The 18,199-nt window shown below is 39.8% G+C and overlaps 1 protein-coding gene across 1 annotated transcript in view; it reads right to left on the bottom strand.

Moving 5' to 3' along the window:
* Positions 1-18,199, bottom strand: part of ACACA (acetyl-CoA carboxylase alpha) — a 1,007,059-nt gene that overhangs the window by 754,559 nt on the left and 234,301 nt on the right. Inside the window, exons 17-18 of the mRNA XM_053706820.1 lie at positions 11,013-11,158; positions 8,876-9,026 (exon numbers count right to left, since the gene is read on the bottom strand). Coding sequence (XP_053562795.1) covers positions 8,876-9,026; positions 11,013-11,158 — 297 coding nt within the window. The remainder of the gene's footprint in view (positions 1-8,875; positions 9,027-11,012; positions 11,159-18,199) is intronic.

Raw genomic sequence — 18,199 nt, 5'->3', positions numbered from 1 at the left:
AGTTGGAGATTGTTTTGAGACAAAATTTATTTAAGTCCATGATTGATATATGAATGTTTTTGGCATAATTGTGTATTTTTATTTCTGTTACTACTGATTGTAATGTATTATATTCAAATATTTAAAATTCTTAACCATACATTAGATAAGTCTCACATCAGTAAACTGTGATCAGATAGTGAAGCCGTTTTCTAGCTTTTGTGAAAAATTGCATTATTTCAGTAACGATAACTTTAAAAGAACAATGTACTGTAAAATTGGTTTCCCCTTAATGTACTTCTAATGACTTGTTATGCAAGCTGCAGAATATAACATTTATGACCAAAAAAAAATTGTATCTGTAATAGCATTGTTTTCCTAGTTGAAACCACAACCTATTCAAATGGGTTGAGCTTGCAGGGAGATCAGATAATTTTATTTTATTTATACACAAAAAACTTCCCCATCTTATATCTGTCTGAATACACAAAAGCCACAAAATAGAGAGCAACTGAAAGTGAACATTTTAGAACCTCTCTTTGCCACCCCCACTGAGAGTATGCAAAGTGGGTGGAGCGAGCGCTATAGACTACCCTACTGCCAAGTATAAGGGAGCTTCCTCAAATAAGCCCCTAGGTGAAAAAGTGTTAGGAAAAGATAGGGTTAAGTACTGGCGCTCTAGGCTAGGGATAGATAAAACACACCAGAAAAATGTTAATGGTGGTACATAACAAAGATGTAAGAATGCACTCCAAATGGAGAGGGAAATGGGTATATATATATATATGCTCCTAATGTGAGAACAGATGTGTATGTACACTCATGTGTTGGTTACTACTAGTAATTATATATATATATATATATATATATATATATATATATATATATATATATATATATATATATAAATAAAAATCCCAATAGATGCTATATAGTATAAAAAATGTAGCTATATATATATATGTACTGGAAAATTTATGAAAAATGTAAAAATGGAGCAAAATGATTCCTATGGATTTGTCCACCATAATGTACTCAAATGTTTGTTTGAACTGCATTTTCTTTTTGTGTCGTATCACCGACTGATCTGTATACTATTTGTTTAATTATTCAATAAAGCTCCTTTGAAAAAAAAAAAAAAATGTAGCTAGAGATGAGCTCGAAAAAAACATAATTTATGTAAGAACTTACATGATAAATTAATTTCTTTCATATTGGCAAGAGTCCATGAGCTAGTGACGTATGGGATATACAATCCTACCAGGAAGGGCAAAGTTTCCCAAACCTCAAAATGCCTATAAATACACCCCTCACCACACCCACAATTCAGTTTAACGAATAGCCAAGAAGTGGGATGATAAAGAAAGGAGTAAAAAGCATCAACAAAGGAATTTGGAAATAATTGTGCTTTATACAAAAAAACATAACCACCATAAAAAGGGTGGGCCTCATGGACTCTTGCCAATATGAAAGAAATTAATTTATCAGGTAAGTTCTTACATAAGTTATGTTTTCTTTAATGTAATTGGCAAGAGTCCCTGAGCTAGTGATGTATGGGATAGCAATACCCAAGATGTGGAACTCCACGCAAGAGTCACTAGAGAGGAAGGAATAAAATAAAAACAGCCATTTTTCGCTGAAAAAAATTAATCCACAACTCAAAATATAAGTTTATTCTCATAAATGAAAAGAAAACTTAAATCATAAGCAGAAGAATCAAACTGAACAGCTGCCTGAAGAACTTTTCTACCAAAAACTGCTTCCGAAGAAGCAAATACATCAAAACGGTAGAATTTAGTAAAGTATGCAAAGAAGACCAAGTTGCTGCTTTGCAAATCTGATCAACTGAAGCTTCGTTCTTAAAAGCCCATGAAGTGGAGACTGATCTAGTAGAATGAGCTGTAATTCTCTGAGGCGGGGCTTGGCCTCGACTCCAAATAAGCTTGATGAATCAAAAGCTTTAACCACGAAGCCAAGGAAACAGCAGAAGCCTTCTGACCTTTCCTAGAACCAGAAAATATAACAAATAGACTAGAAGTCTTCCTGAAATCTTTAGTGGCTTCAATATATTTCAAAGCTCTCACCACATCCAAAGAATGTAAGGATCTCTCCAAAGAATTCTTAGGATTAGGACACAAGAAAGGGACAACAATTTCTCTATTAATGTTGTTAGAATTCACAACCTTAGGTAAAAATTTTAATGAAGTCAGCAAAACCGCCTTATCCTGATGAAAAATCAGAAAAGGAGATTCACAAGAAAGAGCAGATAATTCAGAAACTCTTCTAGCAGAAGAGATGGCCAAAAGGAACAACACTTTCCAAGAAAGTAGTTTAATGTCCAAAGAATTCATAGGCTCAAAAGGAGGAGCCTGTAAAGCCTTCAAAACCAAATTAAGACTCCAAGGAGGAGAGATTGATTTAATGACAGGCTTGATACAAACCAAAGCCTGTACAAAACAGTGAATATCGGGAAGTTTAGCAATCTTTCTGTGAAATAAAACACAAAGAGCAGAGATTTTGCCCTTCAAGGAACTTGCAGACAACCCCTTATCTAAACCATCCTGAAGGGACTGTAGAATTCTAGGAATTTTGAAAGAATGCCAAGAGAATTTATGAGAAGAACACCATGAAATATAAATCTTCCAAACTCGATAATAAATCTTTCTAGAAACAGATTTACGAGCTTGTAACATAGTATTAATCACTGAGTCAGAGAAACCTCTTTGACTAAGCACTAGGCGTTCAATTTCCATACCTTCAAATGTAATGATTTGAGATCCTGATGGAAAAAACGGACCTTGAGACAGAAGGTCCGGCCTTAATGGAAGTGGCCAAGGTTGGCAACTGGACATCCGAACAAGATCCGCATACCAAAACCTGTGAGGCCATGCTGGAGCCACCAGCAACACAAACGATTGTTCCATGATGATTTTGGAGATCACTCTTGGAAGAAGAACTAGAGGCAGGAAAATATAAGCAGGTTGATAACTCCAAGGAAGTATCAACGCATCCACTGCTTCCGCCTGAGGATCCCTGGACCTGGACAGGTACCTGGGAAGTTTCTTGTTTAGATGAGAAGCCATCAGATCTATTTCTGGAAGACCCCACATCTGAACAATTTGAGAAAACACATCGTGATGGAGGGACCACTCCCCCGGATGTAAAGTCTGACGGCTGAGATAATCTGCCTCCCAATTGTCTATACCTGGGATATGAACCGCAGAAATTAGACAGGAGCTGGATTCTGCCCAAGCAAGTATCCAAGATACTTCTTTCATAGCTTGGAGACTGCGAGTCCTACCCTGATGATTGACATATGCCACAATTGTGATATTGTCTGTCTAAAAACAAATGAATGGTTCTCTCTGAGAGGCCAAATCTGAAGAGCCCTGAAAATTGCATGGAGTTCTAAAATATTGATTGGTAATCTCGCCTCTTCAGATTTCCAAACCCCTTGTGCTGTCAGAGATCCACAAACAGCTCCCCAACCTGAAAGACTTGCATCTGTTGTGATCACAGTCCAGGTTGGCCAAACAAAAGAAGCCCCTTGAACTATACGATGGTGATCTAACCACCAAGTCAGAGATAGTCGAACATTGGGATTTAAGGATATTAATTGCGATATCCTTGTATAATCCCTGCACCCATTGGTTCAGCATACACAGCTGAAGAGGTCTCATGTGAAAACGAGCAAAGGGGATCGCGTGCGATGCTGCAGTCATGAGACCTAAAACTTCCATACACATAGCTACTGAAGGGAATGACTGAGACTGAAGGTTCCAACAGGCTGCAACCAATTTTAAACGTCTCTTGTCTGTTAGAGACAGAGACATGGACACTGAATCTATCTGGAAGCCTAAAAAGGTGACCCTTATCTGAGGAGTCAAGGAACTCTTTGGTAAATTGATCCTCCAACCATGTTTTCGAAGAAACAACACTAGTTGATTTGTGTGAGATTCTGCAGAACGTAAAGACTGAGCTAGTACCAAGATATAGTCCAAATAAGGAAACACCGCAATACCCCGCTCTCTGGTTACAGAGAGTAGGGCACCGAGAACCTTTGAAAAGATTCTTAGAGCTTTCACCAGGCCAAAAGGAAGAGCAACAAATTGGTAATGCTTGTCTAGAAAAGAGAATCTCAGAAACTGATAATGATCTGGATGAATCGGAATATGAAGGTATGCATCCTGCAAGTCTATTGTGGACATATAATGTCCTTGCTGAAAAAAAAGGCAGAATAGTCCTTATAGTCACCATTGGTACTCTTACATAATGATTCAAAATTTTCAGATCCAGAACTTGGAAAGAAAGAGATAGCAATCTGGATTTAGAAGTCATGTCAGCATTCCAAGATTTAAGCCACAAAGCTCTTCTAGCTAAAATAGCTAAAGACATAGATTTAACATCAATTTTGATTATATAAAAAATGGCATCACACATAAAATGATTAGCATGTTGCAGTAAGCGAACAATGCTAGACAAATCAGAATCCAATTCTTGTTGCGCTAAATTTTCCAACCAAAAAGTTGATGCAGCTGCAACATCAGCCAAAGAAATTGCAGGCCTGAGAAGATGACCTGAATATAAATAGGCTTTCCTTAGATAGGATTCAAGTTTCCTATCTAAAGGATCTTTAAAAGTACTATCTTCCATAGGAATAGTAGTACGTTTAGCAAGAGTTGAGATAGCCCCATCAACTTTGGGGATCTTTTCCCAAAACTCCATTGAAATTGCTGGCAAAGCAATTTCAATGGACACCCATCCACATATAGCAGATAGCCAAACCAGTACTGAAACGGTTATCAATAGAGGTAATGGTATATGAGAGTATATCGTCGATCTGAAAAGGGAGGTAGGAGATGAATCTCTACGACCGATAACAGAGAACCTATGAAATAGATCTCCCGTGAGGAAAACCATTGCATTCAATAGGTGATACTCCCTTCACATCCCTCTGACATTCACTGTACTCTGAGAGGAATCAGGCTTCAAAATGCTGAGAAGCGCATATCAACGTAGAAATCTTAGCACAAACTTACTTCACCACCTCCATAGGAGGAAAAGTTTGTAAAACTGAATTGTGGATGTGGTGAGGGGTGTATTTATAGGCATTTTGAGGTTTGGGAAACTTTGCCCCTCCTGGTAGGATTGTATATCCCATACGTCACTAGCTCATGGACTCTTGCCAATTAAATGAAAGAAAAGCAGATTACAAAAGTACAAATTTTAATACAAGAAATAACATATGGAGTATACTATTATATACCAATATTCTATGAATAAAAATCCAGCACTAGAACAGTACTTATAAAACAGTTATTAAATATAAAAACTGGACATCCAGATAAAATGAAAGTGCATTGAAAAAATATATATTAACGATCGTTAAAAATGTGTAATGGTGGTAAACACTGTGGTATGGAAGAGGGAATGGATCGTCTCTCAAACAGAGTGATAGGAATCACTTAAGTTTTCGCTTTGGCGTTTATTTAGACACTTCCACAGGAGGAGGACTTCATAGAAGAACGGACAAGATCAGAGCTGTAACAATAGGAAGGAATAGGAATGAATCCAAAGCTGATCGCAATTTGACGCCCCTATCTACGTGATGCCTACAAGTAACTCGGAAGTGAAGCGCCCTTCCAGGCGCGTCCGCCACATCAGTCATAGGAGCGGTTCGAGAAGACTCAGCTACTAATGTGCCGTAGGAGCGGACGAAAACTTAAGTGATTCCTATCACTCTGTTTGAGAGACTATCCATTCCCTCTTCCATACCACAGTGTTTACCACCACCATTTAACGCTACCACTCTCAACGAAGAGTGAGTAGCGTCCAGGTACTTTTCCAATAATATTCATTTGTCAGAACCAACGAGACTTGCATTGCATTATCGTCTATTAGACAAACTGCTCTACAAACGTGTACACATATTTTTAACGATCGTTATATTTATTTTTTCAATGCACTTTCATTTTATCTGGATGTCCAGTTTTTATATTTAATAACCGTTTTATAAGTACTGTTCTAGTGCTGGATTTGTATTCATACAATATTGGTATATTTTATATAATAGTATACTCCATATGTTATTTCTTGTATTAAAATTTGTACTTTTGTAATCTGCTTTTTTCGAGCTCATCTCTAGCTACATGTTTTATACTACAGTGGGGAAAAAAAGTATTTAGTCAGCCACCAATTGTGCAAGGTCTCCAACTTAAGAAGATGAGAGAGGCCTGTTATTTCCGTCATAGGTATACCTCAACTATGAGAGACAAAATCTGGAAACAAATCTAGACAATCACATTGTCTGATTTGGAAAGAATTTATTTATATGCAAATTATGGTGGAAAATAATTATTTGGTCACCTACAAACAAGCAAGATTTCTGGCTCTCACAGACCTGTATCTTCTTCTTTAAGAGGCTCCTCTGTCCTCCACTCATTACCTGTATTAATGGCACCTGTTTGAACTTGTTATCAGTATAAAAGACACCTGTCCACAACCTCAAACAGTCACACTCCAAACTCCACTATGGTGAAGACCATAGAGCTGTCGAAGGACACCAGAAACAAAATTGTAGACCTGCACCAGGCTGGGAAGACTGAATCTGCAATAGACAAGCAGTTTGGTGTGAAGAAATCAACTGTGGGAGCAATAATTAGAAAATGGAAGACATACAAGACCACTGATAATCTCCCTCGATCTGGGGCTCCAGGCAAGATCTCACCCCATGGGGTCAAAATGATCACAAGAACAGTGAGCAAACATCCCAGAACCACACAGGGGGACCTAGTGAATGAGAGCTGGGACCTGCAGAGAGCTGGGACCAACGTAACAAAGGCTACCATCAGTAACACACTACATCGCCAGGGACTCCGATCCTGCAGTGCCAGACGTGTCCCCCTGCTTAAGCCAGTACATGTCCGGGCCCGTCTGAAGTATGCTAGAGAGCATTTGGATGATCCAGAAGCGGATTGGGAGAATGCCATATGGTCAGATGAAACCAAAGTAGAACTGTTTGGTAGAAACACAACTTGTCGTGTTTGGAGGAGAGAGAACACCATACCTACTGTGAAGCATGGGGGTGGCAACATCATACTTTGGGGCTGTTTCTCTGCAAAGGGAACAGGACGTCTGATCCGTGTACATGAAAGAATGAATGGGGCCATGTATCGTGAGATTTTGAGTGCAAACCTCCTTCCATCAGCAAGGGCATTGAAGATGAAACATGGCTGGGTCTTTCAGCATGACAATGATCCCAAACACACCGCCCGGGCAACGAAGGAGTGGCTTCGTAAGAAGCATTTCAAGGTCCTTGAGTGGCCTAGCCAGTCTCCAGATCTCAACCCCATAGAAAATCTTTGGAGAGAGTTGAAAGTCTGTGTTGCCCAGCGACAGACCCAAAACATCACTGCTCTAGAGGAGATCTACATGCAGGAATGGGCCAACATACCAGCAACAGTGTGTGACAACCTTGTGAAGACTTACAGAAAACTTTTGACCTCTGTCATTGCCAACAAAGGATATATAACAAAGTATTGAGATGAACTTTTGATATTGACCAAATACTTATTTTCCACCATAATTTGCAAATAAATTCTTTCCAAATCAGACAATGTGATTGTCTGGATTTGTTTCCACATTTTGTCTCTCATAGTTGAGGTATATCTATGATGAAAATTACAGGCCTCTCTCATCTTCTTAAGTTCGAGAACTTGCACAATTGGTGGCTGACTAAATACTTTTTTTCCCCCACTGTATATAGCATCTATTGGGATTGTTTTATATATATATATATATATATATATATATATATATATATATATATATATATATATATATATATATTACTAGTAGTAACCAACATATGAGTGTATATACATTCATACATACACATTAGGAGAATATATATCCATTTCCCTCTCCATTAGGAGTGCATTCTTACATCTATGTTATGTACCACACTTAACATTTTTCTGGTGTGTTTTATTCAGCCCCACTGGGAGTGTCATTTGTTCTGTAGCTTCTTGTTTGCGTGACTTTTATATACTCAATGTTTGCTCAGAAATGTTCTGTACAGTCAGGGATACAACAATAAAAATAAGATATTTCAAATTACGAAATAAAGGTATAGGAACTATTTGCAAACAAGTTAATACACTCCAGGAGGTAAAATGGATCATTGGGAAAACATTAAAATATAACAGTACAAAGTATTAAAGGGACATGAAACCGATTTTTTTTCGGTCATGATTCAGATAGAAACACATTTACTTCAACTATCAGGTTTGCTTTGCTCTCTTGGTATCCTTTATTGATTTGCATACCTATGTAGGCACTTTAGCAGCAATGCACTGCTGCTGACTGGTGGCTGCACATATGTTTATTGTCATTGGTTTACCCGATGTATTCAACTAGCTCCCAGTTCTGCATTGCTGCTCCTTAAACAAAGGGTACCAAGAGAATGAAGTAAATTTGATAATATAAGTTTGAAAGTTGCCTAAAATGGTATGCTCTATCTGAAACCATAAAGAAAATGTTTGGGTTTCATGTCCCTTTAAAGAGATATACATTATTTAGAATCAGTTTAATGTCCTACATTTCTGGTGCCTTTCATGAAGAATCAAATTTACTTCTATCAAATGTTCATCTGCGGAATAAACCTACTGCTCATTGTCATGTATACAGAGAATTACATATGTAGGCATTTAAACATAAACACATACATAATGCAGTTATAGGACTTAGCAGTCAATGTATATATATTGATACACACACACATATATATATATATATATATATATATATATATATATATATATATATATATAAATATAAATAAATAAGTTTATGTGTGTATATATATATAAAAAAAACATGGCCCTTTGTATCATACCTCTATCTCGGCAAAGCATTGTCCTGCAAACACGTGGCCACCATCCTCCACCACGTACTGGATGAGCTTGCCAGCTGATGGAGAGCGCAGAATGGAGGGATCATTCTCCTTCTCGAACACACAGGTTTTGTTTCCAATCGTGATACGATACCTGTAAAGATGTTAAAGCACACAATAATCAGGGTATACTGCTGGTCTTAATTCCATAATCTTGTCATTTCTTATAAGGAAAAATTGGGGGCTCTGTTCCCGTGGAAACTTACAATCTAGATGGGTAGGAGGATGGGAAACAGGAGGTGGGGACTGCAAAGGTGAGAATGATGTTAGTGTGGAGATAGATGAGAGCAACTGTTAGGTAAGTGAAGTTCATTTGTTAATGAGTCGGGTAATTAGCTTTCCTGAACAAAAAGGTCTTTAGGGAACGTTTAAAGGAGGAGAGGTTAGGGGCAAGTCTGACAGCTTGAGGAAGTGCGTTCCAGAGGGTTGGTGCCGCACGAGAGACGTCCTGTAGTCTAGCATGAAAGGAGGTGATGGTAGAGGACGCAAGGAGCAGGTCATTGTTGGACCTTAACCACTGCAAAGTTAGATAAGTTAGATAATAGAAGAGGAAAGTTGTTTAAAATTACTGAACCTATGTGTTCAGCTAGCTCCCAGTAGTGCATTGCTGCTCCTTTAACAAAGGATACAAAGAGAATGAAGCAAATTTGATAATATAAGTATGTTTAAAATTGTATGTTCTATCTGAATCATAAAAGAACAGTTTACGGTTTTATGTCTCTTTAATTGTAAACCGCTTTTATTTATTTATTTCCATGCAAACATATTTTTAAAAAAGAAAGAAAAAAAAACTTTGCTATTTACTTCTATCAAATTGAATTTATTCTTTTGGTATTCTCTGTTGAAGAACATACCTAGATAGTATCAAGAGCAGCGTCAGAAGCAGAGTCAGAAGCACTTTATGCAGCAGTTTTGCAACCATATTTTTAATGGAATATGAAACCCCAAAATACATTTTCTTTTGTGATTCAGACAGAGCATACAATTTAAAAAAAGTTTCCAATTTACTTCTATTATAAAATTTGCTTCGTTCCCATAATATTCTGTGTTGAAGAAATACCTAGGTAGGCATCTGGAGCACTACATGACAGGAAATTGTGCTGCCCTCTAGTGCTCTTGTAAATGGTTAATAATCTTGCAAAACTACTGCCATATAGTGCTCCCAAAATGAGCTGGCTCCATAAGCATTTGTCCCTGCTTTTCAACAAAAGATACCAAGACAACAAATACATTTTGATCATAAGAAAGCTGTTTAAAATCACATGCTCTATCTGAATCGTGAAAGAAAAATGTTGGGTTTCATGTCCCTTTAACTATGTTAGAAAATGTGCAGATATTGCTGCCACCTATTACTACAAAATGTATAATATAACCTTGTAAAAAAAAAAACTAAAAAAAAATGTCACACAGCCGGTGCCATATAGTTCTTCAAATATGTGCACACTCCTGAACCTACCTAGGTATGCTCATTAATAAAGACAATTTGATAACAAAGACAGATATAATGAAATGTTGGCTTTCATGTCTGTTTAAGAGGACAGTATTCAACATGTTTATAAGGATGTTTATGAAAGAGCAGTAGATAAATATACTAAAAATATGTTTGCATAAAAAAAAAAAGCTTAAAGGGATAGCATAGTCAAAATTAAAAACTTTCATGATTCAGATACAGCATGCAATTTTAAGCAACTTTCTAATTTACTCCTATTCTTCGTTCTCTTGGTATCTTTATTTTAAAATGCTGGAATGTACGCTTAGAAGTCGGCCCATTTTTGGTAGCTACCAATCAGCAAGTACTACCCAGGTGCTGAACCAAAAATGGGCCGGCTCCTAAGCTTACTTTCCAGCTTTTTTAAATAAAGATACCAAGATAACGAAGAAAAATTAATAATAGGAGTAAATTAGAAAGTTGAAAGAGAATTTTTAGTTTTAAACATGCCCAATGTGTTTCAAAGAAAATAGACTCCTCCAGACCAGTATATGTATATAGCTTTGTGGTGTATTTTTTTTTAACATCAGACTTCAATTCTAGAAGATTTTTACACAGCCATTTAATATGTTTTCTAGGAGATCAATTTACCTATCAACTTCCTCCTTCATATACGTTGTATAGCTGCTGCCATCATAGGATAGAAGGAGACCTCCGTCGCTCAGTCTGTGCACGTCCACTTCTACACAGGAGTCATTCATTATGACCACGTAGGAATTTGGAGACTGACGTGTCACCTATTTATTAAAAAAAAAAAATAATAATAATTAAAAAAAAAAAAAAAAAATTCACACAAATGCTTGACATTTGCAGATGAACAAGAATATATCATTTATTCTATACAAATATCCATATGTGGACATTGTTAAAGAGACATTAAACCCCAAAAAAATCTTTCATGATTCACATAGAGAATACAATTTTAAACAACTTTCTAATTTACTTCTATTATCTAATTTGCTTCATTCTCTTGATATTCTTTCTTGAAAAGCATATCTAGATAGGCTCAGTCGCTGCCGATTGGTGACTGCACATAGGTGACTCATGTGATTGGTTCACCCTTGTGCATTGCTATTTCTTCAACAAAGGCTATCTAAAGAATTAAGCAAATTAGATAATAGAAGTAAATTGGAAAGTTGTTTAAAATTGTATTCTCTGTCTGAATCATAAAAGAAAATGTTTGGGTTTAATGTCCCTTTAATATATGTTGAAGCAAATTTGATAATAGAAGTAAATTCAAACTTAATTTTAAAAATTGTATGCTCTATCTGAATCATTAAAGGAAACATATATATATATTTTTTTTTAAAAAGGGAGGGGACTTCCGGTGGGCAGATCTACAAGATGGCTGCAAGCTTCAGCAGCTCTGAAGAAAATATATGTTAACTTCAACATTGCAGCCTTCAATTCATGCCATCTGCCTCTCCCTTGACAAGCAAGTTGTCCGGGAATACTCAGCAGACAGAAGGAATACCAGCTCTTCTACCCCGGAAAGTCATTTGGAGTAAACACACAGTTTGAATAGCACATGCTGTCTCCGCTCAGAGCAATGGAGCTAGAAAAAAACTTGGCTGTGCAGATATTTGCAATTCTGGTGCCGGCATTTGAACGCTTGGTCACTAGCTATGAAGCATTAAAAGGCACTATCCAAGCAATTGCGAGGACCTGTCTCCCACAGACTAACCCTGGGACCATGCGGAACTGCCTCTCCACACTAGACCCGCACAAATTTTCTCTGGTTTATCTACAACCGAACACCATCATTACTGGCTCAGCGGCTCTTTCCCTAGACCCGGCGGTTTTCACTCAGGAGGACATAATCCCTACCCCACCAATGGAGAGACATGACCCCAGGAATTTTCATGATGAAGCTTCGCTATAAGTGACTACCTGGTCAGCCGTCAATGTATCCTCTCGGTCTGAGTGGCCCTCGCAGCACCCCCTTTCCAGCAACACGGGGGGAAGAGGATGGAACACAGCCTGATATCAGTTCAGCTCAGACAGGTCTGCCTGCACACGATTCATATGAGGGCAACACATGTGCGTATGCTCCTCAAAGCCCATGGATCTGTCTCTCAGGAGAGTGGCACTTTAAATATTGCCCCTTACATCAAGCTGGTCTGCTACTGGCTCATGGATCGTGGGTCCGGAGCAGAGACGGCATCGGCTGATACGGGAGGGCTGTATGTGAACCGCTCCAACGGAGTGATAGGGACCTGCAAGAGAATGATGCAGCCTTTCCCTTCTCACATAAATAACTGCTGAATTATCAACTAAACCCAAATCGTAGTGGAGTTAATCAGAAGAAGTGGGCTAACGCCGGGTGGTTCCCAATCTAGCCGCTTCCTACGGCTGCTGAGAAAATACCTATACTAATTGGACCGGCTACTCTGTACTTTGAACAATAACCGCAGCCTGAGCTATTTTTATAACACACACTGAGGAAAAGCAAAATCTAAAGGCTGCAAACTTTTGATTCTTTTGCTAGGGAAAACTTTACCCTGAAATCGCTACTTTTGGGACTTTAGGTCACGCAAAAGATGCAGTTTAATAGTGTGTTCACACTGTCACCATGCTGTAGCGGGGATACCAGGGCTGAATTTTATGTTAAAGTAAATAAATGCTTATTGAAAGCCACCCCTCTGAAACGACACCTTAAAATATATATGTCTGCAGGTTCCTAATGGTCACCACATACAGTACTTGTGCAGTTTGGCAAATTGCTTGTGTGTGAGGTATCATTCTCAGTGCAATTACACTTGTATATAAACTGACTGGCCGGGACTGTTATTATTATTATTCTTGCTAAGCCGCCATTGTGCGTAGACCATCAGCCTTTGTTAAATATTGTAGGGGCAACCTGTTAGTCACACAATTAGATAAGAGGCTTATGTCAATATGCCTTGATGTTTCGAAATACTGTTCTGGGAAAAAAGTTTATGTATATCTCTATGGTTGTGTTTGGGCTCCGATATGACTGTTTCTTCTTAGACACACCCAGCTACAGTCAGTGTTCTGCGACACATAATCTACGTTAAGTGCCAGCTGCTTCTAACACAGCTTCTGAACCACTACCTCTTTCCGATGCCTGACTGTGTACACTACATGCGACTTTGCAAACTATGCGTCTGTTTAGAGATCTATCTCAATATACAGAGTTACGCTTGGTATATAGTCCCATCACTGTGCTTACGTTCTCAGTAACTCTGCTGACTTGGAAACGGGTAATGCATACATCTTAAGATGATTACTGATGGCCATTCGGGCGTCACAAGGGTTTAATTTTAATTTTGTCTTAGATACATATAAGAATGCTGTGTTAGACAGCTGTGGGCTAGATTTTTGTTGTAAGGGTTTGTGGATGACTCTTGGCAGGGAATTTACTTCAAGTTTTTATATGCACTAAGCAATGTTACCTTTTCTCCTGCGGACAGATCTAGCCCAGATCAGCTGTCCTGTGTCCACATTTTATTTCCATCTCGCAAACATTTCTACTTCTTAGGTTACAGGCTTTGTGTTTCTGAGCACATGTTCGCAAGCAGTTAGCTGTTAGTGCCTATCTCTAATTAGATCTGTAACTGCTTTATTCTATATATAAGGAGATCTTACTGCGTACCTCACAGCCTTTTTGTTAGCTGAGTACCCACTCTAAATCTCACCTTGCCTTTACACATTTTACTAAAACTCAAAGACATATACGCTCCACTACCTGTATTAATAATTCCCATTATCAGCCTGTAGCTGTTATCTTATCGTATCATTACATAACAAACTAGGAAATGGTATTTGCTGTGGTTTGTTTATGGCTTTCTATTAATTAGTTTTGTTTTGCTCTGACCTCAGCAATGTATACCAGTGCCCCATAAAGGGTGATCACTGTTTTTCTGATCAACATTTGCAAACTCCACATTAATACAAATGACCCAACACTAGTATTGGCCCATTATGGTATTGTCTCACGATCACCACGATAACTCAAGGCTTGTCCTGCGAAACATGTAGAAATGTTATCTGTTGGTCTACGTACACCCGCCATGCCCCCCCATCTCCTACTACCCCACCCCTTCCCCCACCCCTGACTCCCCTTCCCTCGCCACCCTTCTGTTTCCCCTGTTTTTTACGACTTAAGTTTGTTTGCTCCCCCATCCCTTACCATCCAGCCCTCCCTCTCATCTATCCCCCCCTTCCGTCCCCCCCCTTTTTGTCTGGTTCTGTTTTGTTTTGAAATAATGTTAAAAACCCCAAGGAAGTGGTGCAAACCCTTATCTTTTAGAGCACTGACTGTCTATCGAGAATTCTTGGAGATAAATGCATGTTAACGTATGAAATCAATGCTTGTATTGTTTTATCTGCCTCCTGGGCTCATCCTGCGAGGTGGGCTGGGGAGGCACCTTGTAACTTTGCACCCTTTATTGGTTATAAATAAAAGTTTAAAAAAAAAAAAAAAAGGGAGGGAGGGAGGGAGGGAGGGAGGGAGGAGAGATGTTTGGGAGGTATCAGGTAGGGATAAGAGGGTGGGAGGTGTCAGATGGGAAGGTAATCTCTACACTACAGCTAAAATTAACCTTACAAGCTACATGTTTAACCCCTTCACTACCAGCCTTCTAATTACCGAAAACAATGACAAATCCACAAATGTCTCCTGTTTCTGAACAAACAGTACCCAAGAGAAGCTTTTGCAATAATTTGTCTTATGGCTGCAGTAGTTGTGTGTAAATAAAACTTTTTATTTTAATATGATCACATTTGGCTGTGAAACAGTGCCATGAAATATACCAATATGGACCTAGATCAATACCTTGGTTTGTCTACCAAAAATATATAGTGTTGACAGGTAAAAAAAAAAAAAAAAAAAACTAGCTATAGAAGTATATATAGTGTGTATGCTCCTTTACTATTGGCTGCACCACACTTGTCATAGTGTGAAAAGAAAAAAAAAAGATTTACGTAGATGCTGATTAATGCTTGCACACGTTTTCCTCTTGTGATTGGCTAACTAGATATGTTCAGATAGCTGTCAGTTGTGCAATACTGTTCCTTCAGTAAAGAATAACAAGAAAACAAAACAAAATTGATAAAAGAAGTAAACTGGAAAGTTTTTTTTAAATGTTGGGATTTCCTGACACTTTAACTTCTCGTTACCTAAAATAGTTTAGTAGCCAATCTCTATCAACCACTTGCCTTATTTGGAGGAGCCAATTAGGACCTTACTGGAGTAGACACGGTTACCGACAGTAATTGTGTTATGAAATTTACTATTGTTTTGCAGTTCCATATCGGATATTCTCTGCTGGAGCCAATTAGGGATAGATATGTAGAAGGGTTAGGCTTGTGAAGCCTGTCATGTGGCCTTCTACTTGTCAAAATTGTAAAACACTTAATTTTTAAAATTACATAAAAAGGAGGCAACATAAACAAAAATGTATTGCATAGTTGTTTTACTACATACTATGAAACATTTTATATAAAAATCTCAGCGTTTACTATCCTTTTAACCTCTTTGATGCGTATGACAAGGAAACCTTTTCATGCAGATCTTTCCTTATGGATGACAAACACAGGTTCTTTATTCAGGGGGTCTGCTTCTTACCTGGATCATGGGGACCCCCACAGTGCAACAATGCCTCTTCCCTGTAGGCCCTGTGGTGTCCCCACCAGCGTGGTTATGTCACAAGGGGGTGAGGCTACATTCTGAAGCAGGCAGTTAGAGACAGCTAGCCAGGGGGTTGGGCAAGAGGGCTTTGGAAGACCATATCTCAACCCCTCCAGGCCACTTACAAGGTCAAACGACCAAGTGTCAATTGATTGATCATTGTGAAGCAAAATTCACCAAGCGTTGGATTGTTCAGCCACTAACAGGGAACTTGAGCTGGGTTTAGACCATCCTGAGACATGTTAGTTTTACCCTACAGATGATGCGTCGTCGCGATAGTAATCCTGCTTATTACGAGAGAAACCGCAGGCTCAGACATTTGGTGTACGTGCTTGGCTGAGGAGCCAATGGGGCGAAGCTACCATCTTCTTTCGATGGTACTTTCCGCGCCTACCATGCTGACCACGGGTAACGGGAAATCAGGGTTCGATTCCAGAGAGGGAGCCTGAGAAACGGCTACCACATCCAAGGAAGGCAGCAGGTGCGCAAAGTACCCACTCCCGACTCGGGGAGGTAGTGACGAAAAATAACAATACAGGAGTCTTTCGAGGCCCTGTTATTGGAATGAGCACACTTTAAATCCTTTAACGAGGATCCATAGGAGGGCAAGTCTAGTGCCAGCAGCCGCGGTATTTCCAGCTCCAATAGAGTATATTAAAGTTGCTGCAGTTAAAAAGATCGTAGTTGGATCTCGGGATCGAGCTGGCGGTCCGCCGCAAGGCGAGCTACCGCCTGTCCCAGCCCCTGCCTCTCGGTGCCTCCCCGATGCTATTGACCGAGTGCCAGAAGCGTTTACTTTGAAAAAATTAGAGTGTTCAAAGCAGGCCGGTCACCTGAATACTTCAGCTAGGAATAATGTAATAGGACCACGGTTCTATTTTGTTGGTTTTCGGAACCGGGGCCATGATTAAGAGGGATGGCCGGGAGAATTCATATTGCACTGCTAGAGGTGAAATTCTTGGACCGGCACAAGACGGACCAAAGCGAAAGCATTTGCCAAGAATGTTTGCATTAATCAAGAACGAAAGTCGGAGGTTCGAAGACGATCAGATACCGTAGTAGTTTCGACCATAAACGATGCCGACCAGCGATCCAGCAGTGTTATTACCATGACCCGCCGAGCAGCTTCCGGGGAAACCAAAGTCTTTGGGTTCCGGGGGGAGTATGGTTGCAAAGCTGAAACTTAAAGGAATTGACGGAAGGGCACCACCAGGAGTGGAGCCTGCGGCTTAGTTTGACTCAACACAGGAAACCTCACCCGGCCCAGACATGGAAAGGATTGACAGATCAATAGCTCTTTTTCTCGATTCTGTGGGTGGTGGTGCATGGCCGTTTTTAGCTGGTGGAGCGATTTGTCTGGTTAATTCCGATAACGAACGAGACTCCTCCATGCTAACTAGTTACACGACCCCTGGTGGTCAGTGTCCAACTTCTTAGAGGGACAAGTGGCGCGGGAGGGGGCGAGACGGGGGCACCGGGTGGGGTGCCCCCTGCACCGGGCCGGATCCCCCCCGGCAGGCGCCCCCAAAGCGCCTACCCGCGCCCCGGGAGAAGCCCCCCCCCCCCGTGGGAGGAAATCGTCCCCTCCCCGGCCGAAGCCCCTATCTCCCCCCTGTTTGGGTTAGAGCAACAGGTGATCCCTCAGATGAAAAGAAGAGACTGTGGGGTATATTTATTAATGTGCGTACGGACATGATACAATGTAGTGTATCATGTCCACTGCACATCGATAAATTCTGACAGCATACGCTGTCGGCATTTATCATTGTACCAGCAGTTCTTGTGAACTGCTGGTGCAATACCGCCCCCTGCAGATTTGCAGCCAATCGGCCGCTAGCAGGGGGTGTCAATCAACCCGATTGTATTCGATCGGGTTGATTTCTGTCCGCGGCCTCAGAGCAGGCGGACAAGTTATCGAGCAGCAGTCTTTGGACTGCTGCTTCAAAACTTCTGTTTCCGGTGAGCCTGATAAATCGGCCCCTATGCCCTTTCAAATAATGGGGTAAGTTGCCCCTGCAAGTGGGAAATAATCTCAAAAATGGTGAATACCTGCAGCAGCATTTAAAATGCTGTTTCACCAGAAGGAAAGAGGGCACTAATGGAGCCCCTATCTCCCCTCCTGTTT

Source organism: Bombina bombina, chromosome 3 (genome assembly GCF_027579735.1).
Source record: "Bombina bombina isolate aBomBom1 chromosome 3, aBomBom1.pri, whole genome shotgun sequence".
In the NCBI taxonomy this organism is placed as follows: domain Eukaryota; kingdom Metazoa; phylum Chordata; class Amphibia; order Anura; family Bombinatoridae; genus Bombina; species Bombina bombina.
Note: the sequence above shows the minus strand (reverse complement) of the source record. Positions and strands in the feature narration are given on the sequence as shown.